General features: G+C 33.3%; 1 protein-coding gene across 1 annotated transcript in view; it reads right to left on the bottom strand.

The window, feature by feature from the left end:
- Positions 1-24,943, bottom strand: part of Cep112 (centrosomal protein 112) — a 435,668-nt gene that overhangs the window by 375,024 nt on the left and 35,701 nt on the right. Inside the window, exons 6-7 of the mRNA XM_048798206.1 lie at positions 11,628-11,718; positions 9,797-9,874 (exon numbers count right to left, since the gene is read on the bottom strand). Of these exons, the coding sequence (XP_048654163.1) occupies positions 9,797-9,874; positions 11,628-11,718 (169 nt within the window). The remainder of the gene's footprint in view (positions 1-9,796; positions 9,875-11,627; positions 11,719-24,943) is intronic.

Here is a 24,943-nt window from a genome sequence, read left to right as displayed (position 1 = left end):
CTGCCACTCTTGCTCAAGTGTCTGGAATAGTGCAAGAGCACTAATTAGCACAGGTTCAATAGGCCACTCAGTAGACCACACTGAGAACAGCCAGACTTCCCAAATTCCTCACAAGGACAGCAGAGGAGCAAGGAAAATTTGACCCAGCAGAGGATCAAAAAAAAGTATGATACCAATGCAAGACAAGGGCAGTATGTGTGATGAAAACAGTCATTACCTGCACTTCTTGGAAATGTATAATGTTCCTTACATACCAATTCACCTTATATGCCAGCACAAGCAGCACTTGCTGCTTAAATCTGCTAAAATCTCCATAAACTGCTTTGATCTCTTTTCAGCAGCTAACATTATTCTTTGTTTTCTCACCTGTTTCAAGATCACACTGAAGGCAACTAAGAATTTCCCATTATACTGTTCTTTGCTGAGATTCAGCTTGTTTCACTGATCAGTTCCAATGGTTGGGGCAAGTTTGTGTTTTGGGTTGTTTGGGAGGGTTTTTGTTGTTGTTGTTTTTGTAGATTTGGGGGAGGGTTGGTTTTGTTTTGGCTTAGTAAGTTTTGGGGGGTTTTCCCCCATTAAATTAAAAAGGGATCTTTAATCCTCAGTTATAATTTTGGACACATCAGAATTGTTTATTGAAGCTCACTATTATCCATTAGTCTATGCTTGGTTTTAATTACATTTGCACAGCTATTTGGGGTTGTTTTGTATTTTTTTAAAATGTTCAGGTAAACACATGAGTGCTAATTTCTAGTTTCCCTTAAATAATCATTTAATAAAAATGTCTTTATGCCCTAATTAGATCATCTTTATAAATATCCCATGAGTATGTGAAAAGACTAAAATTCATACTACATTCTTTTTTTCACTTTTAAAAACTGCCATACCATTTTAAATAAAACAACCATAACATTTCTTCAAGCTCAAAACATTTTTTGAGTTATTTCAAAAAGGTAATTCAAGGTGAATAATTATTTTTAAAAGAAAAAAAGTCTATATCTAGAAATAAAATAAGAAAGGTGTTATAATAAACACTTGCTTACAGATTTTTGTGTGGACAAAGACTTTCATCTCATTTGAGTAAATACTTAGGTGTGAAACTGTTCTGTCATATGGTAAATATGTTTCACTTTATTTAAAAAATAAAAAACTGGGAACTGTGTTTTAAAATAATGTTCTGTGTTGCCATCAAGAAGAAGATAAGTGCCCCTGTTGCTCCTCTTCCTCACCAGCATTTGGCATTTTTAAGGTTTTTGTTTTAACCATTCTAATACATATGTAGTCATGTCTCACTGTAGCAATCCAACTTAGCTTTCCTTTAGGCTATTTTCTTACTTTTGAGTTTTGAAAATTCTTTATATATTCTGAATAAAATCTTTGTCAGATATGTGATATCCAAATATTTCCCCTAATCTCTGATTTTGGTATTGAAATAAAACTGGTCTCATAATCTAGGCAGCAATACCTCCTATTCTGTCTTCTAGAAGAGACTGAACAGTTGGTATTATTTCTCCCTCACCTGTTTGATTAAATTTATCAGTGAAACCATGAGGGCCCAGAGTTTTCTTTGTTGGAAGACTTTTAACTATAGGCTCAGTTTATTTCATAGATAAATGAGTATTCTGGTTATTTATGTCTTCCTGAGTGAGTTTTGGTAGTTTGTGTTGCTCAGGGACTTTATCCCTTTTATCACCATTGTCAAATTTATGTCCATAGGGCTGCTTAGGATCTGTAGTGATATCTCCTCTTTCATTCTTGACATTAGCAAATTGATTCTTCTTTGTATTCTTGGCCTATCTGGCTGAAAGTTTATTAATTTTGTTTATCATTTAAAAATCCAACTTTTGAGTTTACTGCTTTTCTGGGTCCAAATTTGTTTATTTCTATTTTAATTTTTAGTGTTTCCTTCATCTGATAGCTTTGGGTTTAACTTACTCTTCTTTCTCCAATTTCTTTAGAAAGGGTTGAATGATTTAAAACTTCCTTCTTTTCGGCTTGGGCTGTAGGTCAGTGGCAGAGCGCTTGCCTAGCACATGTGAGGCACTGGGTTCGGTCCTTAGCACCACATAAAAATAAACAAATAAAGGCATTCTGTCCATCTACAACTACAAAAATTTTTTTTAAAAACTTGCTTCTTTTCTTTTTTAGGCCTTCCTTTTTTTCATTTTTGTGCTTTCAAGATTATTCTATTTGTGTTTCAAAATTCTTTCTACAATGTATCTATGTATACATATCTTTGTGTTTATCTTAACTTGAAGTGCATTGAGTTTTTCTGATGTACAGATTGATGTTTTTCATTAAATTTGAAAATTTTCAGCCATCATGTTTTAAATATACCTTCTCCTTTGTTCCCTCTCCTTTCATTCTTGTACCTCCATTACACGTTAGAACAAACACTTAATGCTGACCTACGTTTCTCTAAGGCAATATTTTTCTTTATCCTTTTTTCTTTCGGTTCTAATTTAGTTTGCATAATCTTTATCAATCTATCTTTACAGTCAGTGATTCTTTCTTCTTCCAGTTCAAATCTATTGTTCGGCTCCTATAATGTGACGTTTTCACGCTAGTTATTATACTGTTTCCACATTACACTGAATTTCCACATGGTTCCTTTTTGTAATTTCTCCTTATTGATATTTTATTTAATGGTCATCATAACTTCCTTTTCTTCTTTAAACATGGTTTCCTTCAGTTTTTTGAACATATTTGTAATCGCTGCTTTGAAATATTTTGTCTGATAAATCTGAACACTCTCACAGGCAGTTTCTACTGCCTTTTTCCTAAAAATGGGTTTCACTTCCTTTTTCTTTGCATTTCTTGTTTTATTTGTTTATTCCTTGAAACTGGACACATTAGATACTACATAACACAGCAACTATGGATACTGATTCCCTTATCCAAGAGTAATTTTTATTATTGCTTACTTGTTGACTTAGGGTTTGGCTAGACTGTTTCAGTGCAATTATTTCCCTTACAGTGTGAAGACACTGATATTAGTCCTCAGTGGATATGCTGGGCATGCACATTGTTATCCTGGAATGATGGTAGTTTTTAGCAGGACACTATTTGATTGTCTCTGATCCTTCTGTTAAACCATATGTCTAATAGGGTTTCCTATCAAAATCTCCACTAAAGATGTTTTCTAAAGCATCCTTAGGCTTGAACTTCCTCACACTTAAGTTTCCCATACAGGCAGTCCATAGGGAGAGCTTCTGCTCTCACTGTTCTTCTGGACTGCCTGTCCCCATGCAAGAATCTCAGCCATTACTCTGGGCACTATGCAGTGGCAGTAGTCTCTGGTCTTATTGGCTTGTCACCCTATGGAAAGGATAACCCTAGCTGTAGTATTCTTGACCTGTTGTGTTTATGAGTATGTTGTACCCTATGAGTGGGGGTTGAGTGGAGGAAGGGACCCCCCACCACCACCACCACTCAGCAGCACACACCAAGAACTCACCAGCCTCTTCAATTCAAGACTTCAAAAGGATATGAAATGCTGGCAGCATGCTCCTCCCAAGAAGACACAGTATTGGGAGGTAAGGGGAGAGAAAGAAAACCCCATCTTCTTTGCCATGCTCACCACTGGAACTTCCATAAAATTGAGCTGGAGAGACAGTAGAGAGTAAAAGCAAGTCACAGCTCAAGCACCACAGACTTCTGCTGTTTTTACCAAGCTGTAGTTGATTTTCTTGAACAAATGTATCTTCACTTGCTCTATATCCTTAGGACAATTTCCAGAGACATTTAATTTTTTTATAGTTTTTACCAATTATTCTTGTTTTGCTAGAGAGCAGGTCTGTGAAGCTCCTCATGCTGCCAATCGAGAAAAAGAACTTCTCTCTCTTCTGCTTTAAGTATTTCATGATATAAATTTCCCTCTAAGATCTACTTCAGCCTAATTCCACAAATTTTGATATGCTATCTTATCATTTTAATTCAGTTAAAAATATTTTCTAATTTCCCTTAGGCTTCTTTACTTCCAGATTATATTATTTAGAATTATGTATCTAATTTCTAAATGATTGTGGGTTTTCCAAGCAATTTGTTACTGATATCTTAATTACAATATCAGAGAAATTATAATCATTGTAATTAAATTCTGAGGTTCTGAAAAATCCTGGTGTTTGTTTCTTTCAGTGTGGGAAATCAATAGATCTGTCTATAAGCTCACCTCTCCTGTAAAAAGTGGTTTTGATGTCATTCCCATGCTCCAAGCTTGTACTATGCCACCTGAGTCTGCCCCTAATAGGTCATCACTCAGGAGTTGATAAAGTACAAAAGTGATGACTTAAACCATAATTCAGTTCTCTAAAATACTGCTACGAGTTTTGGTGGGTATGTTCCAAACATGCACACTTTAGAGTAAGGCTGGGTGGAACCTGTGTTGCTTCACACACAATAAGGATTTACTTCTTCCACTCTTCCCTCTCAGATTTTCTCTGTCCAACGGGTGAGAATGATTAGAGTTCCCTTCAGAGTTTGTCTCTGACAATATCACAGAGTTCCACTCTCAAAGAAAAGTAGCAAGTGAAAAGAAGAAAATATAAATACATATATATTATCCCCCTCTAACATTCCTTGCATAAGAGGTACCCTTTTCAGTACTTCTACCAAGACAGATGGGCCCAAACTGCTGCTGCTGTACTACAACAGTACAGTTCTCCACCAGCGCTGGCATAGGGGAAGGGCCAAAACAGGGACAGAGTGGAGGGAGTAAGGGAACATTCTCATACAGCCCAGTCTTCTTCCTAGTCCTCCAACCAAAAAGATGCGAGTTTTTACTGTCCAAGCCCACTACACAAACCCCCAATTTTGCCCACCCTGGAGTCAAAGCTGGGAGTTAGATAAGAAAAACAAACAAACAAACAAAAACACAAACAGAAAAAAAGAAGACAACTCTCAATAGAATGACTGTAGCAGTCATTCTTCATGTTTTCCTCTCCTACCAGCCTCTTATTACTTACTTTCCAGAGTCCCCAGGTAATTGCTTTGTTTTATTCTGTACAGAGTTTTTAGCTGTAGGAGAGCTAGGATGCAAAAGACTTACTCTATCATGGCCAGAAATGGGAGTTTATATTTACTTTTAAAAGAAATAAATGTCAATTTCTCAAATAAAACTCTGAATATCATTACATTACACAAATACAAGCTTTGGGAAAATACTATAAATATTTTATGGCTTTGTGTGTTTCATGAGTAACAAATAGTAAATATAAAAAAATTAGAAAACATAAAATGTTAAGAAAATAAGCACTCATATTTTACCATATAGAAATTACCTTTTAATATTTTGAGGAGATAATTCCAAACATTTTTATACTCTAAAGAGAGTGAGAATTTGCCTTATCAAATGTTAATTTTTTACATAAACCACCTCTATAACTCTTTTTCATTTAGATAACTTTGTCCTAGTCACAAAATCTGACATGTTTACTCATTTATGGAAAACCACAGGCAAATGAGAAATTTAAAAGATCAACATGTTCAACTGTGTCTTTCCAAGATCACTGAATAGTATGAAAATAGGATTCTAACATAAATGGAAAAACCTCACATTGCCAAGATAAAACCGTACAAAACAGGTTAAATTGTACCGCTGCTTTAACAATAATTATTGCAACTAATCTCACCTCAAAATAGTCCATTAATGAATAGGAACATATTGACCTTCTCAGTCCCTTCATTGAAATGACAACAGGATAGAAGAAGAAGAAGAAGGAAAAGGAGAAGAGGGAGGAGGAGAAGAGGGAGGAGAAGGAAGAGGAGGGGAAAGGAAGAGGAAGGGGAAGGAAGAGAAAGGAATGGATGAAAAAATAGGAGAAAAAAGGAAAAGATACAACAAAAATCTGTATACAGATCTCAAAATAAATACAATTTAATTATTATGTAACAGCAATAATAATAATTTTTAAAATAACAATTTCTATGTATAGTCATTTTTTTTAAACCATCAATAAGTAATTACCATAACTACAATTAAACTTTCATGCAATGGAAGCTTTCAAATGTGTCAGCAAACTAAATTTTCCCATTCATATCTATATCTATAAAATAGGAAAAGAGATTCAAATACCTACTCAATTTGTGTCATAATTGTAATTTCCTCTGACTTTTAAGGTTATATACCCCACTTTCAAAATAAAATTCACAAACATGCTCTAGAAACCAGGAAAAAATTATGTATCAATTTTTTCTTACAACCTTAAAATTGTACCTTAAAATTAAAAAGTAAAGAAAGCCTCAAATAAATCCCAGTTATAATCAACACTCTCCAATAATCCCTACAGATCTTAACATAGTAAATTATTTATAAAATCAATAATAAAATCTAAAACTTGAAAAATTGATGACAATTTTTAAAGTTTTTTTTCCAAATGAGTGCACATAGCTTGTTTCATAGTGATATGAGAGTCACTGGTTAAGGACAGAATATTCCAAACCCTCCATCCATACAGTTACTCAAATTAACTTAAAAATAGTAAAACTGCATAGCACTATAATTTATCCTACGAAATAGAGAGTCATACATGAAATGCATTTAAAACATATCATGAAAACTAGAAACATCACAAACAGTAAGTTTTAAAAAGGTTAAAGATTGAGAAAAACACACAGGATGAAAATTTCATACTGAGTTTTTAAAACAAATCTCTAATTGAATTATGTATTCATAAAAAAATAACATATTCCTAGGAAAAAGAAATATATTTGGGGGCTGGGGTTGTGGCTCAGCAGTATAGCGCCTTATGTGCGGGGTGCTAGGTTCAATCCTTAGCACCACATAAAAATAAAATTTTAAAAAGTAAAAAAAAAAAAAAAAAGAAAGAAAGAAAAAAGAAAAGAAATATATTTTGGAAAAAATTTATTTTTTGACAAATAGTAGAAAATTCAAATGCTCAAATATCAAATGCATTAAAATGAAGGAGTTGACAGGAATGCCAGCAATATAAAATAATGTACCTTTAGTTAAGAATACAAAAATTAACTCTAGCTATTAACTGATCTTTCAAAGGAAGAAAGAAAACAAAGCTTCTCAGGCATTCTCACACAAAACTAAAATCAAAACAAAATTTGATGTCAACATACCTTATATACCTTATATACAGAGATATGAAAAATTGTGGTATATATGTGTATTAAGAATTGTAATGCAAAAAAAAAAGAGTACATGTATAATGGCATAATTCAGCGTGAACATACTTTATATGCTTTAATTGTGCTGTATATGGGTAATAATGAGTGTAATGCATTCCACTATTGTCATGTAATTAAAAAATAAATTAAAAAGGGAAGATGATCAGAAAAACAATAAAAAATTGTGTTTTCTAAATAAATTAAATACTTGTATTATTTAACTCCAATGAAGAGACATCATTTAGCCTGATTATAATGTTTACACATTATAATCAATAAGAATGTTAAAACCAAGCAGACCTAGTTTTAAAAGTATTATATCAAAATATTTTAGATATTTTAATTTTATTATAAGAAGCAAAGATTTAATCCTCTGAACAGTTAAATAATTGTGCAAAGTACTCTATGTACTAGGAAATGTACATCAAAAGTTTCAAATGGCTAAGGGCAAAGGCAAGTTTAAAAGGATAGCTCCACAATTTCATTTTTCTCTTTGATGTTGCTCTCTGGCAAGAGGACTTTGTCCTTCTGTGGGATTTCCTGTGCTCTTCTCCCACATTGGGAATATGACTTCCCTCCAACAGCAACTTTCCCTACACTTTCAAACATGAAAATGTTTTTCTTTTGACTTCTTATCCTCCCTCTCATTAATTCTGTTTCTCTCTTCTCTCACTAGCATACTCCCAGAATTAATAGGAGATCCATATTACTTTCATCTCCTACCCATTTCCAAAGCTTCTACTTGTGCTAATTCTATGACCCAAACATCCTCATTCTCCACTCTCCACTGCTTATTCTACTATCTAAAGGCTTGAGCTCTTCTTCAATCTTGCCACCACCCATATCAGAAGGACTCCAAAATATGCCTTTAGCCCTCCCATCTCATGAAGCTCTAGGCCTTGAGCTCTGCAATTAATGTTACCACCTCTTTAAACTCCATTAATCTAAAATAAAACTTTAAACCTCTAAAATGGTTATCCTATCTGATAGTCAATTAACAGCCAACATTTCCATTTTTCAGAAACAAACATTTAGGTCCCTTCAGTTCAGGCCTCCAATCAGTCATTGAGGATCAAAGGGTTTTCTTTTCTATCCTTTCAATCTTCCCAGCAATCACACTAACACAAAGTCCACTTTGTGTTAAGCATCAAAAAGGTAATTGATCTCCTGTGTCAAATTCTTCTCACATCAATAGTACCTTCACAATGCCACGAAGACAATTTTTCTAAAGCACTGCTTTCACTAAAGACAATGATTAGTAGAAAGGTTTTTAAGTTTTCTAAATTAATAATCCCTAATTTAGGTGAATAAATGGAAATGGACAACTGGTATACTGCTGGTTGAAATTATTAGAAACCTTCTGGAAGTTGATGAACCAAAGATGTGATATAACCTAAGAAAACAACCAAATATGAATAAAAAGATTCTGGTAAAGAATTTTGTTGCAGTATTACTTATATTAACACCAAAGTGTAAGAAACAGAAATAGCAGAATACTTAAACTATACAATATCTATCCAAATAAAAGTGAATGTTATCATTAATAGTCATATTCATAGAATTCTTATAAATTTATATAAAAAGTTAAACTGCACATAATATAGTATTTATAAAATGACCTAATTTATTTGAATTTTAATTTTATAAAATGATATAGGACAAAAAAGGAATGATGTATACACCTGAAATTTAAAAGCTAAAATTCTCAAGGTAGCACTCACAGATCCAATTTAATCCAGTTGCCAACACTGTCCACTAATTCCATACATAAATCCCAGAGACTGTGTCAGGACAGTTCACTTATACAACCAAAGCTTTCTTCCTGTCTACTTCTGCCTTGAATCCCTCCTTTTCCTTCTGCCCACCTATCTAAATACTTCCATGCCCCTAATTCTCTGTACATGAAAATTGCTATCTCCCTGAGTTTTTTTTTTTACCCGAATGACTTTGCTTATTCATGTTCACCCTGACTTCCCTCCTGTTAACATCAGCATAGTCTCATGCTGCATAATTACATCTTGATCAACAACAAAGCACATATGTGATAGTGGTCCCATGAGTATTATGGAGCTGTAACGTTTTCATCACCTAAGTGATGTCATATTCTGTCATTATTTCAGAGTACACATCTTATTAAAAAAAAAGTTTACTGTAAAACAGTGTGCCTTGTTAAGCCAGCAACGGCCTCATGCATCTCATGTCTTACTGCATCTCTTGATTGGATTAAGAGACCCGCACTGAATAATAAGCGCACACTGTCTAGGTTTGTGTAAGTATTGTACAATGTTCACACAATGGTGAAACCACCTACTGACACATTTCTTAGAACATATCCCTGTTGTTAAATGATATGTGATGATATCTATCATATAATTCACTTTGGTATCTTATGAGATAGTATCTTAAAATATTATTTAACTATTTTATGTGTATATCTCTCATTTCACCAATAAGAAAGTTAGCTTGCCAAGGACAGGAAATATTTTATATTGCTTTGGAACGGTATTTGTTTCCCATACTTAAAGTCCTTCTTAAAATCAATATAATAATAGACATCTAGCATCCAAAATTCAAGCACTAGAATTAAATTAGCTCAGCTGTAATTCACATACAATATGACTCTTCTACATCAACATATGCATCAAAAAAATGCTACTTTTACCCCAAGATTCCAACTATTCAGGCGAGGTTCAAGGTCACTGTCATCCAAAGAAATAGGAGATTTTTTCAAATGAACTTCCTGAAATATAAAATAGAAAGGGAAGAAGAGAAGGAGAAAAGAAATAAAAGATGAGAGAATGGAAGAAAGAAACAAAGGAAACAAGAGGAAGAAAGGAAGAGCAAGAAGGTAGAAAAGAAAACAAGACAAAATATATGTCATTCAGAGTAATGAGAGTTTTTTGTACTTATTTGGTAATGCTATATTACCCTCCAAGGAAAGGATTATGTTATAACTAAGCTAGAGTTCTCAATTCTAACTAATGACTGTTTATTATAGCTGCTTGGGGCTATGAGATGCCTTAACAATATATTCACACAGTAACTAGATTTAGGGAAAAAAAAACATCAAAAGAATATTTTAAAAATTAATCCAGACTCTCCTCTTTAAGTTCTTTTACAAAAAGTTTTAATTGTGGTATACCACAGTAGCTTGAAAGGGGTTGGGGGGTTGGGGAGGAACACTTGAAAAGATGAATTATTTACTCTCATTAAAATTAGTTAACAGGGAAGTTTTGTGTTGATGTCCAAAAAGCTCTTTGTTCTTAAATTAATTCTAACTCATACATTGAATAAAAAGAGAAATAAGTTTTGGATTCACATTATGAAAACACAATTATGGGGATTCTTTACTTTTTAAAAAAAAATTCTGCTTTTTTTCTCCTGTATTACTATATTACATATTTATCAACCAGATTAAAACTACAATTAACTGAAGACAACCTAAGATCTGTGGCCAGAAATTAATAATTCCAAAGCACTAAAAACTTAGAAAGGTAAATCTGTATAAAATAATAATGTCTATTTTATAGCCCCAAATTTTTAAAGTTAAATTTGTTGATACAGCATTTTCATGCTTTTGTAGAAAGCCTCATTACTAACAAATAAACCTCTTTACCTATCTTCATTTAAATTAATATAAAGTGATGAAGGAAAAAATACACTAAAATGTTCTGCATACTTTACTAATCTCAAATTTATGTTCAACAAAATGTTGACTTTCCATTATTTATATACTATATTAAAATTCATTATCACTTCTTACTGGTGGTACCTTGATTTTTGTGTTTTCTTTGTGAACAGAACTTCTTAAATAAAAAAACATACCTGCCTTGATTGAGTAAATATACCGTAAATTATTATTAAAAGTGTGCTGCCTCTTATATTAAATTTCATGTTCCAAACTATCTTTGGAGAAAATGAAATGAGTTATGTTTAAAGAAATATGTGCTAAAATAGTCACATGTTATACATGATGTCTCCTGTAACTAAGTCATATACCCAAGATAGCCAAAGTTGGAAATAAAGACTTCAGTGAGCAAGTGCAATTTTTCACTTTGCAAACCTTATTCAAACTAAATCTTTGTTAAACACAGAGATGCAAGAGAGACATTCATATTTGAAAATAAAAATAGTTCACCCCAATCAGAAAAGCAGTGTTTCCTATTTGACTATAAATTAATCCCTATTTCTTCTTAATTTCCAAGTGTTTATTAGGTAAAAGGGGAAAAATAGATAAATAAAAAATAAAATGTTTCAGTTTTTCTTCAATATGCTGGAGAAATGATAGACTTAGCAGCATACCTTAGAGTCTCTGAGAAAACAGAAGGAATACCATGGTACACCACTATCTTTCACATCAAAATGTTCTCCTTTTCCTTCATACTTTATTCACCGTTTTTAAGTAACCACTGGAACTTTGACAATATAAAACTAAAACTATGTGGAGTTATTTTAAACAATTAAGAACAAATAAATGTAAAATACAATCTTACAGAGTTCTTTGGGATAACATTTTGTTCTTCTTCTTTGTAAGATGGACTTATAGAGCGTGAGCTCATTCGGTGCTTCCCAGTGTATTGCTCTCTATAAAGATATCAAAACAGCAAAAATCAAAATCTGGAGAATTCAGAGGACACAGAGTGTTCAAATCTACAATCACCAAGTCTTTTCTTTTGAATGAAATGATTGATAGTTTATATTCACAATGATGGTTCAACAGCAGAAAAAAAGATCTACAAATAATAACCATTTGTATTTTTCACATTTTATTTCATTTAGAGTAAATCAAAAGTAAAATGTCCCACAAATGCCATATACTTGCTTATAAATAAATTCTATTTTAAGTGAGACTATAATAAATCATATGTATTTAAATCTTTTCTCCTCCTACACATATTCATATTTATATTTTGAGATCATATATTCTGAGAGATCATTGTTTACAGCTTAGCAAATTTTGTTGGATTTAAGACAAAACCTTAAAATATATAAAATAACAAAACTTTCAAGGAGCTTAAAGTCTCTATTAATCTGAAACCATGTTAGAAACCACATATATAAAATCTTTTATTAAAATATATACCATGTTAATTCATGTAAAATGTGATAAGTACAGGATAAGAAGGAAGACAGTTTAAATGCACTTTACCAAAAAGACTCTTCTCTAATATATCATACAAAGACACCATTCTCAAATATACTACTCTCACCTAGAGTCTCTCTTTATGTTTTAATTCAAGTTACTTCAATGAAAGCCCCATGGTTATGAATACCTATTCTCTATTCAACCACTTCAAGAAGTATAAATCAGAAATTATTATAGAGCAGGACACCCCCATCCATGTTTACTTTTCCCTACAGTGGTAGTCACCCCCAATCAACTAAAATCTGAAAATGTTAAAGAGAACATTCCAGAAATGAACCATTCATAAATTTTAAATAACTTTTAATTTGGTATACTATTATAATTGTTCCTATTTTCATATTACAGTTAATATCTTAATATGCCTAATTTATAATCAAACTATAAGAGATATGTACATAGGGAAAAAATAGAGTATATGCAGAATTCAGTACTATCTACAGTTTCAAGAGCCTTAGAACCTATTTTCTATGATTAAGGGGACCTCTGTATAGGGAATTAAGAGTCACTAACTTTCAACCACAACCCATATCAGGATTTCCTCACAAACACAAAGTATTCCCAAAAGACAAACTATGAGTTCAAAAAGTTCATATTAAAACTCATAGTATATTTTTTGGTAGCAACACTGATAAAAATAATAATCCCTAATCTGGTTACTACATATATAGAATATCTTTAAAAATCTGTTCTGTCGGGGCTGGAGTTGTAATTCAGTGGTACAGCATTTGCCTAGCATGTGTGAGGCACTGCATTCGACCCCTAGCACATGAGAAAAATAAATAAGATAAAGGTATTGTGTCCATCTACAACTAAAAGAAAAATATTTTAAAAATCTGTTTTAAAAAGAGTGCTATTCATTTTTCATACCCTTAAACAGTATCCCAGATATACAAATAGTTAAAATCAAATAGACAAAGTAATATTTTGAGGATAATTTCACCAGTCAATGTACTTGAGCTGATACACGCTTTTACAACTCAGTGTGTCGGAAGAGGCAATCTGATAAGCAGTGGCCTATTCTTTAAAAATTGATTAAGCAATCATAAAAAGAGCTATACTTAAAAATTGAAAAATGTTTAAATATTAAAAGTAATTCTCATAGAAAATATTAATAAAAAAGAAGCCTGAAACATTTATCTATTTATTGCACAGGGTGCATACATAAAATAACACATTCTTTTGATTCACATGTAGCTGTCCTTTATACCAATGAACCTCTTTCCCTTCACAATAAATTTTCAGAAGTTACTGGATCCATGTCCTAACCTGTCATATACTTTTTCAATCAACTATAAATTGACTTCTACTTATAGTAAAAGTACTATAAATAAGGACATCAGTGGTCTCCTACACACTCAAGCAAATGAGTTGAAATCTCTCTTTACCATACTTGATCTCACTAGAATATTAGAAATAGTGTTTTAAATGTGTCACATTCATTGGCTCCATAAAACCATTCTTCCCTGGTTCTTGTCCTGTACTTCAAAAATATCCTTCACAGTAACTTGCTCTGGTTTTTCCTTCTCTACCAACACCATTTGTGTTGCAACCCCAGGGTTCTGTGTCTAACCTCTTTGTTTTCATTTTACATGCTTTTCCTGAGTGATCCAATATACTATTAATATTTCAAATAATAAGAAGTTTTGCTTACCAAATCTACATCTCCCATCCAAATTGTTCTCTTAAGACTACAAATCCATTATAAATACAAATTGAATAGCCCTGTCTCCAATTCAACATGTCCAAAACTAAACTCATTAAATTGGCCCTTGAACAAGTACCTACGAAAGCCAAATAAAGCAAAGGCATTGCAGAAGCCAGCTTCTTGGAAGGCAACTGATCCAACTAAAGGAGGAGGTCAGATTTGCTAAAATCTGGCTAGTATAAGAAACACAGGACATTAGGCACAGAAGTTTCATTTCTTGCCATGAGACTGTCTCCAGCTGGAAACAAAATTAACCTGAACTCAAAATACAAAAACAGCCTCAAATTCACAGTGATGGGGCTAGTGGTCAGGGTGAACAATGCAACTGTGATTGGGAGAAAAATGACAATCCTAAAAAGTTTCTTTATGAATAACTAGTGCTCCTGCCACACAGAATAGTAAGACAGTATACATCTGGTACTGAGGACATGCTCATAAGTGAGCTCATGATATTGTACCAGGGCCAACTAGAAAAGGAGGCTATGGCTCAATAAATTCCAGGGTGTCAAAATTTACATAGAAAGATGGGGTTAGGATTGTGGCTCAGCGGCAAAAGCACTCGCCTAGCATGTAGAAGGCCCTGGGTTCAATCCTCAGCACCACAAAAAAATAAATAAATAAAATAAAGACATTGTGTCCAGTTACAACCAAAAAATAAATATTAAAAAAATTTAAATTAACATAGAAAGAAAAAAATTCAATACCTTAGTAAAATTTTCTAACATACCGTTTACAACTCTTGAACAGTAAAACTACAGGAAATATAAACTCTCCAATTTGCTCTTTTCTCATGCTGAACTAGTTCAACACTTTCAAAGTATCTCATATTGATTCCAAATAATAAACATAAAGTTGGCCCTATCCAAACAGAGATAAGCAATGAGATACATAATAAAATCTAAAGCCTAAAGAATGGCCAAATGTCCTTCTGAAAAAAAATTAATTAAGGGGATGATGTCAGTAATACAGCAGAACATGAAGCCCCAAACCCTCCTTTCTTCTATAGACACACAAATTCAACCACAATATGCAGACCAATTCCCTTTGTGAGACATCCAGAACCAGTATGAGAGGCTCCTATACCAGAAACAATGAAACAAACTGCACTGAAGCAGATAAGAAAATTGGTGACATCTCTTGCCACAACCTTCCTCTAAACAAACAGCCCCATATGATCAGGAGGAAATCCCCTGCTCCCAGCTTCTCCCTAGGAAGGAAAAAAGAGGAATGGACAATACATCCAACGTTCTGACTTTCCCAGGGGGTACTTGAGGGTCTGATTTCTGTATCTGACAAGAATAGGCCACAAGTTGGGAACTGCTGAGAAAAAAGGCTATGGCTTGAACTAGTGTGAAAAATCTGGTCATAGCCCCTCCTACCAGCTCATCAAAGAATTACCTTCTTCCTAAGGATGGAAAGAGTTGGAGCATCCATGTAACATTCTGATTTTTGGAGGAGGTCACCTGACGAACTGGACTCTGTAAGAACTAACAGGACCAGGGGCTACTGAGAACAAAGGAATAATTTGTACTATTATGTACTCAGAGCCAGAGTTCCTCTTCCTGCTTTGGCATGATATGACTGGGAAACTCAAAGCCCACAGTTTCTCTCGGGGCCGGGGGGGAAGAAGACTAAAGTATATGTCCAATACTCAGACATTTTAGAGTACTGCCCGACGGACTTGGTCCTATTTTATCTCTCTTGATGCTCTGACAGGATCAAGTATAGAGGTGGGTGAAATTTTTAAAAAGAAAACAAACAAAAAAGAGTCAGGCTACTGCTCCTGAAAACCCGCAGTACAAGGGAAAGATACCAGAGGGAGCAAGATATTACAAGTTCCTGAAAAGAGAAATTAGCAAATACCCCTAATTAAGAATTTGTACGTGACAGTCCAGAGGAGATACATCCTCAGACAAGGTTTGAGATGGGCTTGGAATCTCCACTCAGACTGATTCTTCAAGGTTTTACATGTACAAAGACATAGTTCACAAAGATAGGACAAGAGTACTATTTTCAGGTATACAGACACCAACAAGAAGTATTAAGGAAAATGAAATACGGAACAAAGGAACAAAATAAATCTCCAGAAACTAACCCTAAAGATATGGAGATATATAAATTATTGACAAAGAAATCCAAATTAACTACCATCAAAATACTCAATAAGCTTAGGACAATTATGTATGTACAAAAAACAGAATGTAAAAAAGTAGAAGGAAAATGTTTCTAATAGAAAATTAGGAAATTAAGAGTGTAATAGCCAAACTAAAAAATTAACTAGAGGGGTTTAACAGTAGCCTGGATCAAGTACAAAAAAAGAGTCATCAAACTCAAAAACATCACATTTGAAATGATCTAGTAAGAAGAAAAAAATAAAGGAGAATGAAAAGCAATGAAGTTGAAGGGACTGTGGGACAATATCAAGCAGTACAATATATGTATTATTGTAATGAAGAAAGAAAAAACAGAAAGAGGCATTAAGATTATTTAAATAAATAAATACTTAAAGAAAGCTTACTTAAAGAAATAATCTGGAAAGGGAAATGGATCTCCAAAAAGTTCTAAACAAGTTAAATATAGAGAGATCTACACTAAGACACATCATGAATCAAATTGTCAACACTCAAAGAAATAAAGAGAGAAAAGTAACTCATATTTAATAAAGGAGTCCCCATAGGATTTTCACTGGATTTCTCAGAAGAAACCTTACAGGCCAGGAGAGAATGATACATTCCAAATACTGAAAGAGAAAAACTGCTAACCAAGAATATTATATCCTACAAAACTTTCTTTTAGAAATGAAGAAGACTTTCCCAGATATAAAACTTGAAGGAATTCAGCACCAAAAGACCCAACTTAGAAGAAATGCTAACAGGATATCTTCAAATTGAAATTAAAGGATGCTAATTAGCAGCATGAAAACCCATAGAAATGTAAAGCCACTGGTGAAGGTAATTATATAGTGAAATACAGATTACCCCATTAATGTAATGTGGTACATAAATCATTTCCAACTTTAAAAGTTAAAGAAAAAAATCTTAAAATTCAACTATGATTATAATATTTTGTTATTGGATATATAATACAAAAAAAGTAAAAACTGGGACATTAACAACATAAAGCATGGAGGGAGTAATAATATAGAGTTCTTCTGCATGATCAAAGTCAAATTATTACTAGCCCAAAATACAGTAGTCCCATTATTCATGAAAGATACATTTTAAGACCCTTCCCCATTCCACTGGAAACCTTAATTAGAAGATATTACTGAATCATGTGTGCAATACTAATAACAGACAGCTATTAAGTTACTATGGGCAAGTAACATACATAGTGTGGATAAACTAAACAAAAAGATGATTTGTATCCCAAGCAGGATGGAATGAACAGCACAAGAATTTATCATGTTATTCAGAATGATGCACAACTTAAAATATATGGATTGCTTATTTCTGGAATTTTCCATTTAATATTTTCTGACTGAAGTTTACTGTGGGTAACTGAAACTACAGAAAGTAAAACTGTGATTAAGAGAGGACTATCGTAGCCTATTATAACCAAAACATGATTTATGTAAGCCTTATAGCAACACAAGTTTTTTTAATGTGGTAGACAAAAAATATAAAGAAAAAGAATCAAAGCATACCATACCAACCCAAAATAAAATAAACTCACAAGAAAAGACAATGAGAGGAAAAAATGTACAAAGGAATTGTAAACCAATTAGAAGGCAATTTACAAATAGCAATGCTAAATCCACAAATAAGTAAAAATTAAACAACCAATGAATCAAACAATAAATAACAAGGAAAATTAGAAAATATTTTAAGACCAATGAAAACAAATACAACATAATAAAATTATGGGATGCAGTAAAAGCAGTGCTAAGAGGAAAGTTTATAGGTGTTAAAGTGCTTATGTTAAAAAATAAGAAAAATCTCAAATCCACAACCTAAATTTATACCATAAGGAACCAGAAAAAGCAGAACAAACTAAACCCAAAGCTACCACAAGGAAGGAAATACTAAAGATGAGAGCAGAGATAACAAAATAGAGAGTAGAAAAACAATGAAATCAACCAAGGAGGCGGGGAGGTTTGTTTGGGTTTTTCTTGAAAAAGATCAACAAATTGACAAACTTTAGGCTCCCAGGACTAGGAAAAAAAAAAAAAAAGTTACTCAAGTAACTCGAATCACAAATGAAAGAGGGGACATTACAACAAATTTCATGGAAATGAAAAGAACTCTCAGAGTCCTACAAGAAAATGTCAACGTATCGACTAACCTAGATGAAATGGAAAAATTCCTCAAAACACATAATCTACCACGACTGAATTGTGAAGAAACATGAAATCTGAACCAACCTATAACTAGTAAGGGGATGGAATCAGTAATCCAAAACCTCCCAATAAAAAACCGCTTAGGAACAGGTGACTTCACTGGTGAATGCTACCTAATACTTCAAAGAAGGAATTAACATCAATCCTCCTCAAACTCATCCAAAAAATTGGAGAAGTGAGAATTCTTCCAAACTCATTTTACAAAGCCAACATTACCCTAATACTAAAATGAGACAACACTAAGAGAAAAGAAAATTATAGGCCTATATCCTTGATGAACACAGATACAAAAACTCTCAGCAAAATATTAGCTCAATTCAACAACAAATTAAAAAGATCATACATCATGATCAAGTGGAATTTATTCTTGTGATTACAGGATGGTATAATATCTGCTTAACAATAAATGAATATACTGCATTAAAAGAAAGAAGGATAAAATTTTTACAACCATCTAAACAGATACAGAAAGGGTACTTGACAAAATTCAACATTCTTTCATGATTAAAAACTCAGTAAGTTAGGTATAGAAGGACAATAACTCAAAAAAATAAAATAAGGGCCACAAATGACAAGCTCATAGCTAACACAGTACTCAACCTTGAAAAGCTAAAAGCTTTTCTTCTAAGATCCAGAATAAGGTAAGGATGCTCATTCTTACCACTTATATTCAACATAGCACTAGAAATCTTAGGCAGAGCAATTAGGTAAGAAAAATAAATAAAAGGCTTCCAAATCAGTAAAGAAGGAATAGTATCTGTTTTTAGATATAACCTTATATTTAGAAAACCCCAAATATTGCATTTAAAAAACTGACAGGAAGGATAAACAAATTTAGTAAAATTTCAGGATACATAACCAATACAGAAAAAGAAGTAGTTTTTGTTTTTTGTTCTTTTTTTTTTTTTAGTTTGACATTTTTTTTTTTTTGGTAGTTGTAGATAGGACAGCATGCCTTTATTTTTATGTGGTGCTGAGGGTCAAACCTAGTGCTTCACATATGCTAGGCAAGCACTCTGCCACTGAGCTATAGCCCCAGCCCCAAGAAATAATCTTTTTTTTATAATAGAACCAAACAGAATATACTATCTAAGAATAAATTTAGTCAATGAAGTTTTTAAAAAAGGTATATAATAAAAACTATAAAACATTTTTGAAAGAAACTGAAGAAGACAAATAAATGGCGAAGTACACTGTACTCATGGACTAGTAAAATTAATATTGTTAAAATAACCATACTCTCTACTAAAGCAATCTATTATCAAAATTCCAATGGCTTTTTTTACAGAAGTAGAAAATATAATCCTAAAATCCATATGTAACTACAAGAGACTCTGAATAGTCAAAGCAATCTTGAACAAAAAGAACAAAGCTAGAGATATGACCCTTCCTAATTTCAAAATATATTACAAAAATAAATGCTAAAGAAGATATGGGAAAAAAAGGAACCCTATAAAACTACTAGTGGAATTGTAAATTAGTAAAACCACTATGGTAATCAGCATGAAAGTTCCTCAAAAGACTAGGAATAGAACCACCATATGACCCAGCTATACCACTCCTGGATAGTTATCCTAAGGAATTAAAGTCATATAATTCTATAGCAATACATGAACACCCACATTTGTAGCAGCACAATACACAACAGCCAGATTATGGAACCAGCATAGGTGTCCATCAACAGATGAATGGATAAAGAAAAATTGGTGTGTGTGTGTATATATATATATATATACACACACACACATGGAGTTTTATTCGGCCACAAAGAACAATGAAGATCCAGAGAGGTTTTCAAGATGGCAGAATAGAGGAGGTCCCTTTCTTAGCTGCTCCATGGAGTGAAACCAAGAAAGCAGACAGGCAGCTTCTCAGCAAGGTAGGTGAACAAAAAAGAAGAGAGGAACTTTACTGGAATTTAAAATTGGACATTCAAAGCAGACCATGGACTCAGGAGGTTGGATATTATAAAATAAAGAAGATATCCTCAGCTGTACAGCTACTGCCTCAGCTGGGCCTTAAGCACCAGCCAGAGCAGTCCCTCCATGAGCATAGAGGAGGGATAAGGAAATTAAAAGAACCTGTATTTTGGGGAGGCTGGAGGCATGCCAGGGTACAAAGGGTGTGAGATCAAGGACACTGCCCAGCAAACCTGAAAGATGTACTACACAATATCTGTATGTAGGGCGAAGCTGCCATCTCTCCAGGAGGTATGCAGCTGCTGTGTGAGAACTGGCAGCTGATGGGGCCCGAAATACAGGCCCACATTAGGCCCACGATATAGAGTGTGCTTAAGTGACCAGAAGAAAAATCAAACATTGAGAGAGGTTTACACAGGTCATGGAAACCCACTCAGCACTACCCTTCCCCCTCCAATCCAACTGCTTGCGGGACCTTCTGGGAGAGACGCATCTGGCCGGGAACTTGGAAGGTTGGGGGCAGGAGAGATTGTTTGGAAACTGAACTGGAGACCAGGAAATATGGTGCCCGAAGATGACATGGCTCCCCTACCACACAAGTGAAACCCAAGGGAGATCCGTGGGTTACAGTCTTCCAGTGTGGACCAGCAAGTACTGGATGCTGGAGGTGCACTGATATAAAGTCTCCAGATCAACAGGTATTCAGCGAAGAACAGGGAGCCCACCTAAACCTAAACCCTGCCTCCAGGAGTTCTGCCTATAGGATTACCTCTCTCACTCCATCAATCCAGAGGGTGAGGCATCATGCTAGAGAGAACCCCACCTAAAACTACTGAGAAAAGTAACTGAGAATCTTTTGAACTCCAATAGAAAGAATTCTTCAATTTTCATCAAGATCCTTTTTTCCTTTTTTTCTGCTTACTTGTAACTTTAATGGTACATGGACATTTGTACATATTCATATTTGGGTTTTTTTTCTTATTTCTACCATTTTTTAAACCAGTTACTTTTCATGGATTAGATTTCTGTGAACTAGGATGTTTGATAAGTATATTTTAATTTTGTTTTTTATTCTTTTATTTTTATTTTTAATTTATTTTTTAAATTTTTACTTTATATATATTTTTCTGCTATTTCCCTTGATTGTCTCTTTTCTGCTAATAGCCAATTTCTATTGTTCTCTCTTTCACTCTTCCTTTAATTTTTTACTTCTTCATCTCTCCTCCTCCCTCATAGTTATCACATCCTATATCACTTCTGTTCTCTTCCTGCCCACCATTTGAAATTGTAAAGTCTTTTGCAAATTTGCTGTTTTTATTGTAGGTAATAACTGATCATATAATCTCTATTTATTGTGATAACTAATATTTTAAACATCATAGTAAAAACTATTTGGTTTAATGGTATAAATTGTTTGCATTGGTTGTTACTATCATTTGTCTCCCGCTAAACAATGAGACACTAGAAACCTTCAGGGACACTATAAGTCCACAGAGTAGAAATTTTACTGCCTCAGATTCATAGTGTTAGATGGGCAGGCACACAAACAACATGAAAAAGAAAGGAAACAAATCTCCCCAACAAACCAAGATACTCCAGTAACAAAATCCATCCACACCACAGTGGAACCAATGTCAGAGAAGGAGTTTAGAATGTACATAGTTAAAACTGATCTGCGCAGTAAAGGATAGTATAAGAAATGAAATCAGAGAGAAAAAGTTAAAGATCACTTCAATAAAGAGACAGAGATTCTGAAAGAAAAAAAAAATGAAGAAATCCTCAAAACGAAGGAAACAATAAACCAAATTAAAAATTCAATAGAAAGCATCACCAACAGACTAGACCACTTACAAGATAGAAACTCAGGCAGGGAAGGCAAAATTTATAACCTTGAAAATAGAGTTTAGCACAGAAAGAAGATGTTAAGAAACCATGAACAGAACTTCCAAGAACTATGGGATAACATGAAAAGACCAAATTTAAGATTTATCAAGAGGATGAAGTTGCAGAGATACAAACCAAAGGAATGCACAAGTTTTTCAATGACATAATATCAGAGAATTTCCCAAACCATAAGAATGAAATGGAAAATCAAATGCAAGAAGCTTACAGGACACCAAATTTACAAAATTACAACAGACCCACACCAAGGTACATTATAATAAAAATGCCTAACATACAGAATAAGGATAGAATTTTAAAGGCTGCAAGAGAAAAATATCAGATTACATATAGTGGGAACCCAAATCCTTTAAAGTTAGGAAGTCCTGGAATAACATATACCAAGCTCTGAAAAAAATGGATACCAACCAAGAATCCTATATCCAGCAAAATTAAGCTTTAGATTTAAAGATGAAATTAAAAACCTTCCATGATAAACAAAAGTTAAAAGAATTCACAACTTGAAAGCCTAAACTACAGAACATTCTCAACAAAATGTTCCATGAAGATAAAATGAAAAAAAAAAAAGTGAAAACCAACAAAGGAAGGAACTACACTAAAGGAATAGTCAACCAAAGGATAAACTAATTCAAATTAACAACCAGAAATAAACCCAATTGACTGGGAATATAAATCTTATCTCAATAACAACCTTGAATATTAATGGCCTAAACTCATCAATCAAAAGATGTAGACTAGCAAATTGGATTAAGAAACAAGACCCAACAATATGCTGTCTTCAAGAGACTTCACCTCATAGCAAAGACATCCACAGACTGAAGGTGAAAGGACGGGGGGTGGGGGGAACATATCACTTACATGGATCACATAAACAAGCAGGGATTTCTTTTATAATATCAGAAAAAGTGAACTTTAAGTCAAAGTTAATCAGAAGGGACAAAGAAGGCTATTTCATCCTGCTTAATGGAATTATATGTCAACAAGACATACCAATCATAAATATTTCTGCCCCAAACAATGGAGCATCTAAGTAAACAAACCCTTTTCAATTTCAAGAATCAAATAGACCACAACACAATAATACTGGGTAACTTTAACATGCCTCTGTCACCTATGAATAGATCGTCTAAACAAAAACTAAATAAAGAAGCTAAAGAAGTAAAAAATACAACTGATAATTTAGACTTGACAGACATATGTAGAATATTTCATCCGTCAATGACTAAATACACTTTCTTCTCAGCAGCACACAGATCCTTCTCTAATACAGACCAGTAAGCTATCACATATGTTGGCACACAACTGTACTATTACCTTAATATATTTTAGCATCTATAGGGTTATTGTGGTAGCTCCCTTTCCACTGATATTTTGTGTTCTTGCTTTTCATCTTGATGAGACTTGTTTGGTTTTTATCACATTTTAGCTGTATTATTTCTTCTCTATTTCATATATCTCTGCTCCTACTCTTATTTTTTCCTTCCTACTACATAATTTGAAAATAATTTGATTGTTATTCTATCTTCTTTCTGATAAGTACTTTAAGTACTTAAGTACAAGTACTTTAAGTCACAAATGTTCATCTGAGTACTGTTTCATCCCAGAGATCCTGATATTTTAAGCTTTTATTATCACTTAGTTCAAAGGACTTTTTATTTATTTTCTGGTGCTTTCTTCCTTGACCTCTGAGATATTTATAGGTGTGCCATTTAATTTTAAAATAGTTGACATGTGGGGATGGGGTTCTATATATCTTAAGGTGATTGATTTCTAATGTAATAAATCATGCAGGAAACAGTCTGCATGACTTCAAATTTTAAAAATTAACAGAAATGATTTTTATATTGATTGTATTGGCTAGATACATGTCAAAACTGAACAAACTGAATACTTTCAATATGTGCATTTATTATACTTCACTTTTACCTCAATAAGGCTATGGGGATGGGCTGAGGTTGTGGCTCAGTTGTAGAGTGCTTGCCTACTACTAGGTACTAGGTTCGATTCTTAGCACCACATATGAATGAATAAATAAATAAATAAACAAGCACCACATATAAATAAATAAATAAATGTCCATCAACAACAAATAGAATATTAGAAAATATATATATATATATATAAAGCTATGTCAAAAAAAAAAAAAGTTCACCCAGATAAGCCAACCAAGGACCTGGATCTTCTGCCTTGATTTCAGCATAACTGTTCTTTTCAAATTTGAATATTGCCCAGATTTTTTTTCTGCTCGCCAGTCTTATTGTTACCTCTTACAAGGTTTGCCAGATAGCAAGATAGAGGCAGTCACCCCCATAATTTTCTAACCATTGCAGTTTACTTCAACTGTAAGTAGTTAATACATTACATCCTATCTTCAAAGCAGGAATAATACTTCAGGAATAACTCAGTGAATATCTCGGTAACTGTCACTGGGCAATTCAACTGGGTAACATTTGAATGGACTCCACATTTGGGTACTCCAATTCAATAAGCATGGAAACACAACATGTTTAGAATGGGAAGGGTCAAAAGGGATTTTTTATTCAATTCTCTCATTTTGTAGATAAACTGAATTCCAATGAGGTGAAAGCATTCTCATCACATCCTTCAACATTTCAGATTTATTTGAAATAAATATTAAGTTATTAAGTAAAAAAAAAATTAAATTATGTCATTTACAGAAAAATGAATGGAACTTGAGAATACTATATTAAGCAAAATAAACCAAACTTAGAAGGTCAAAGGACATGTTTTGTCTCATGTTAGAGAAGAGAAGCTAGAGAAGAAAAAAAAAAGGGGGG

The sequence above is a fragment of the Marmota marmota genome, unplaced genomic scaffold (assembly GCF_001458135.2).
Source record: "Marmota marmota marmota unplaced genomic scaffold, marMar, whole genome shotgun sequence".
Lineage (NCBI taxonomy): Eukaryota > Metazoa > Chordata > Mammalia > Rodentia > Sciuridae > Marmota > Marmota marmota.
This window is presented reverse-complemented; position numbering and strand designations above follow the sequence as displayed.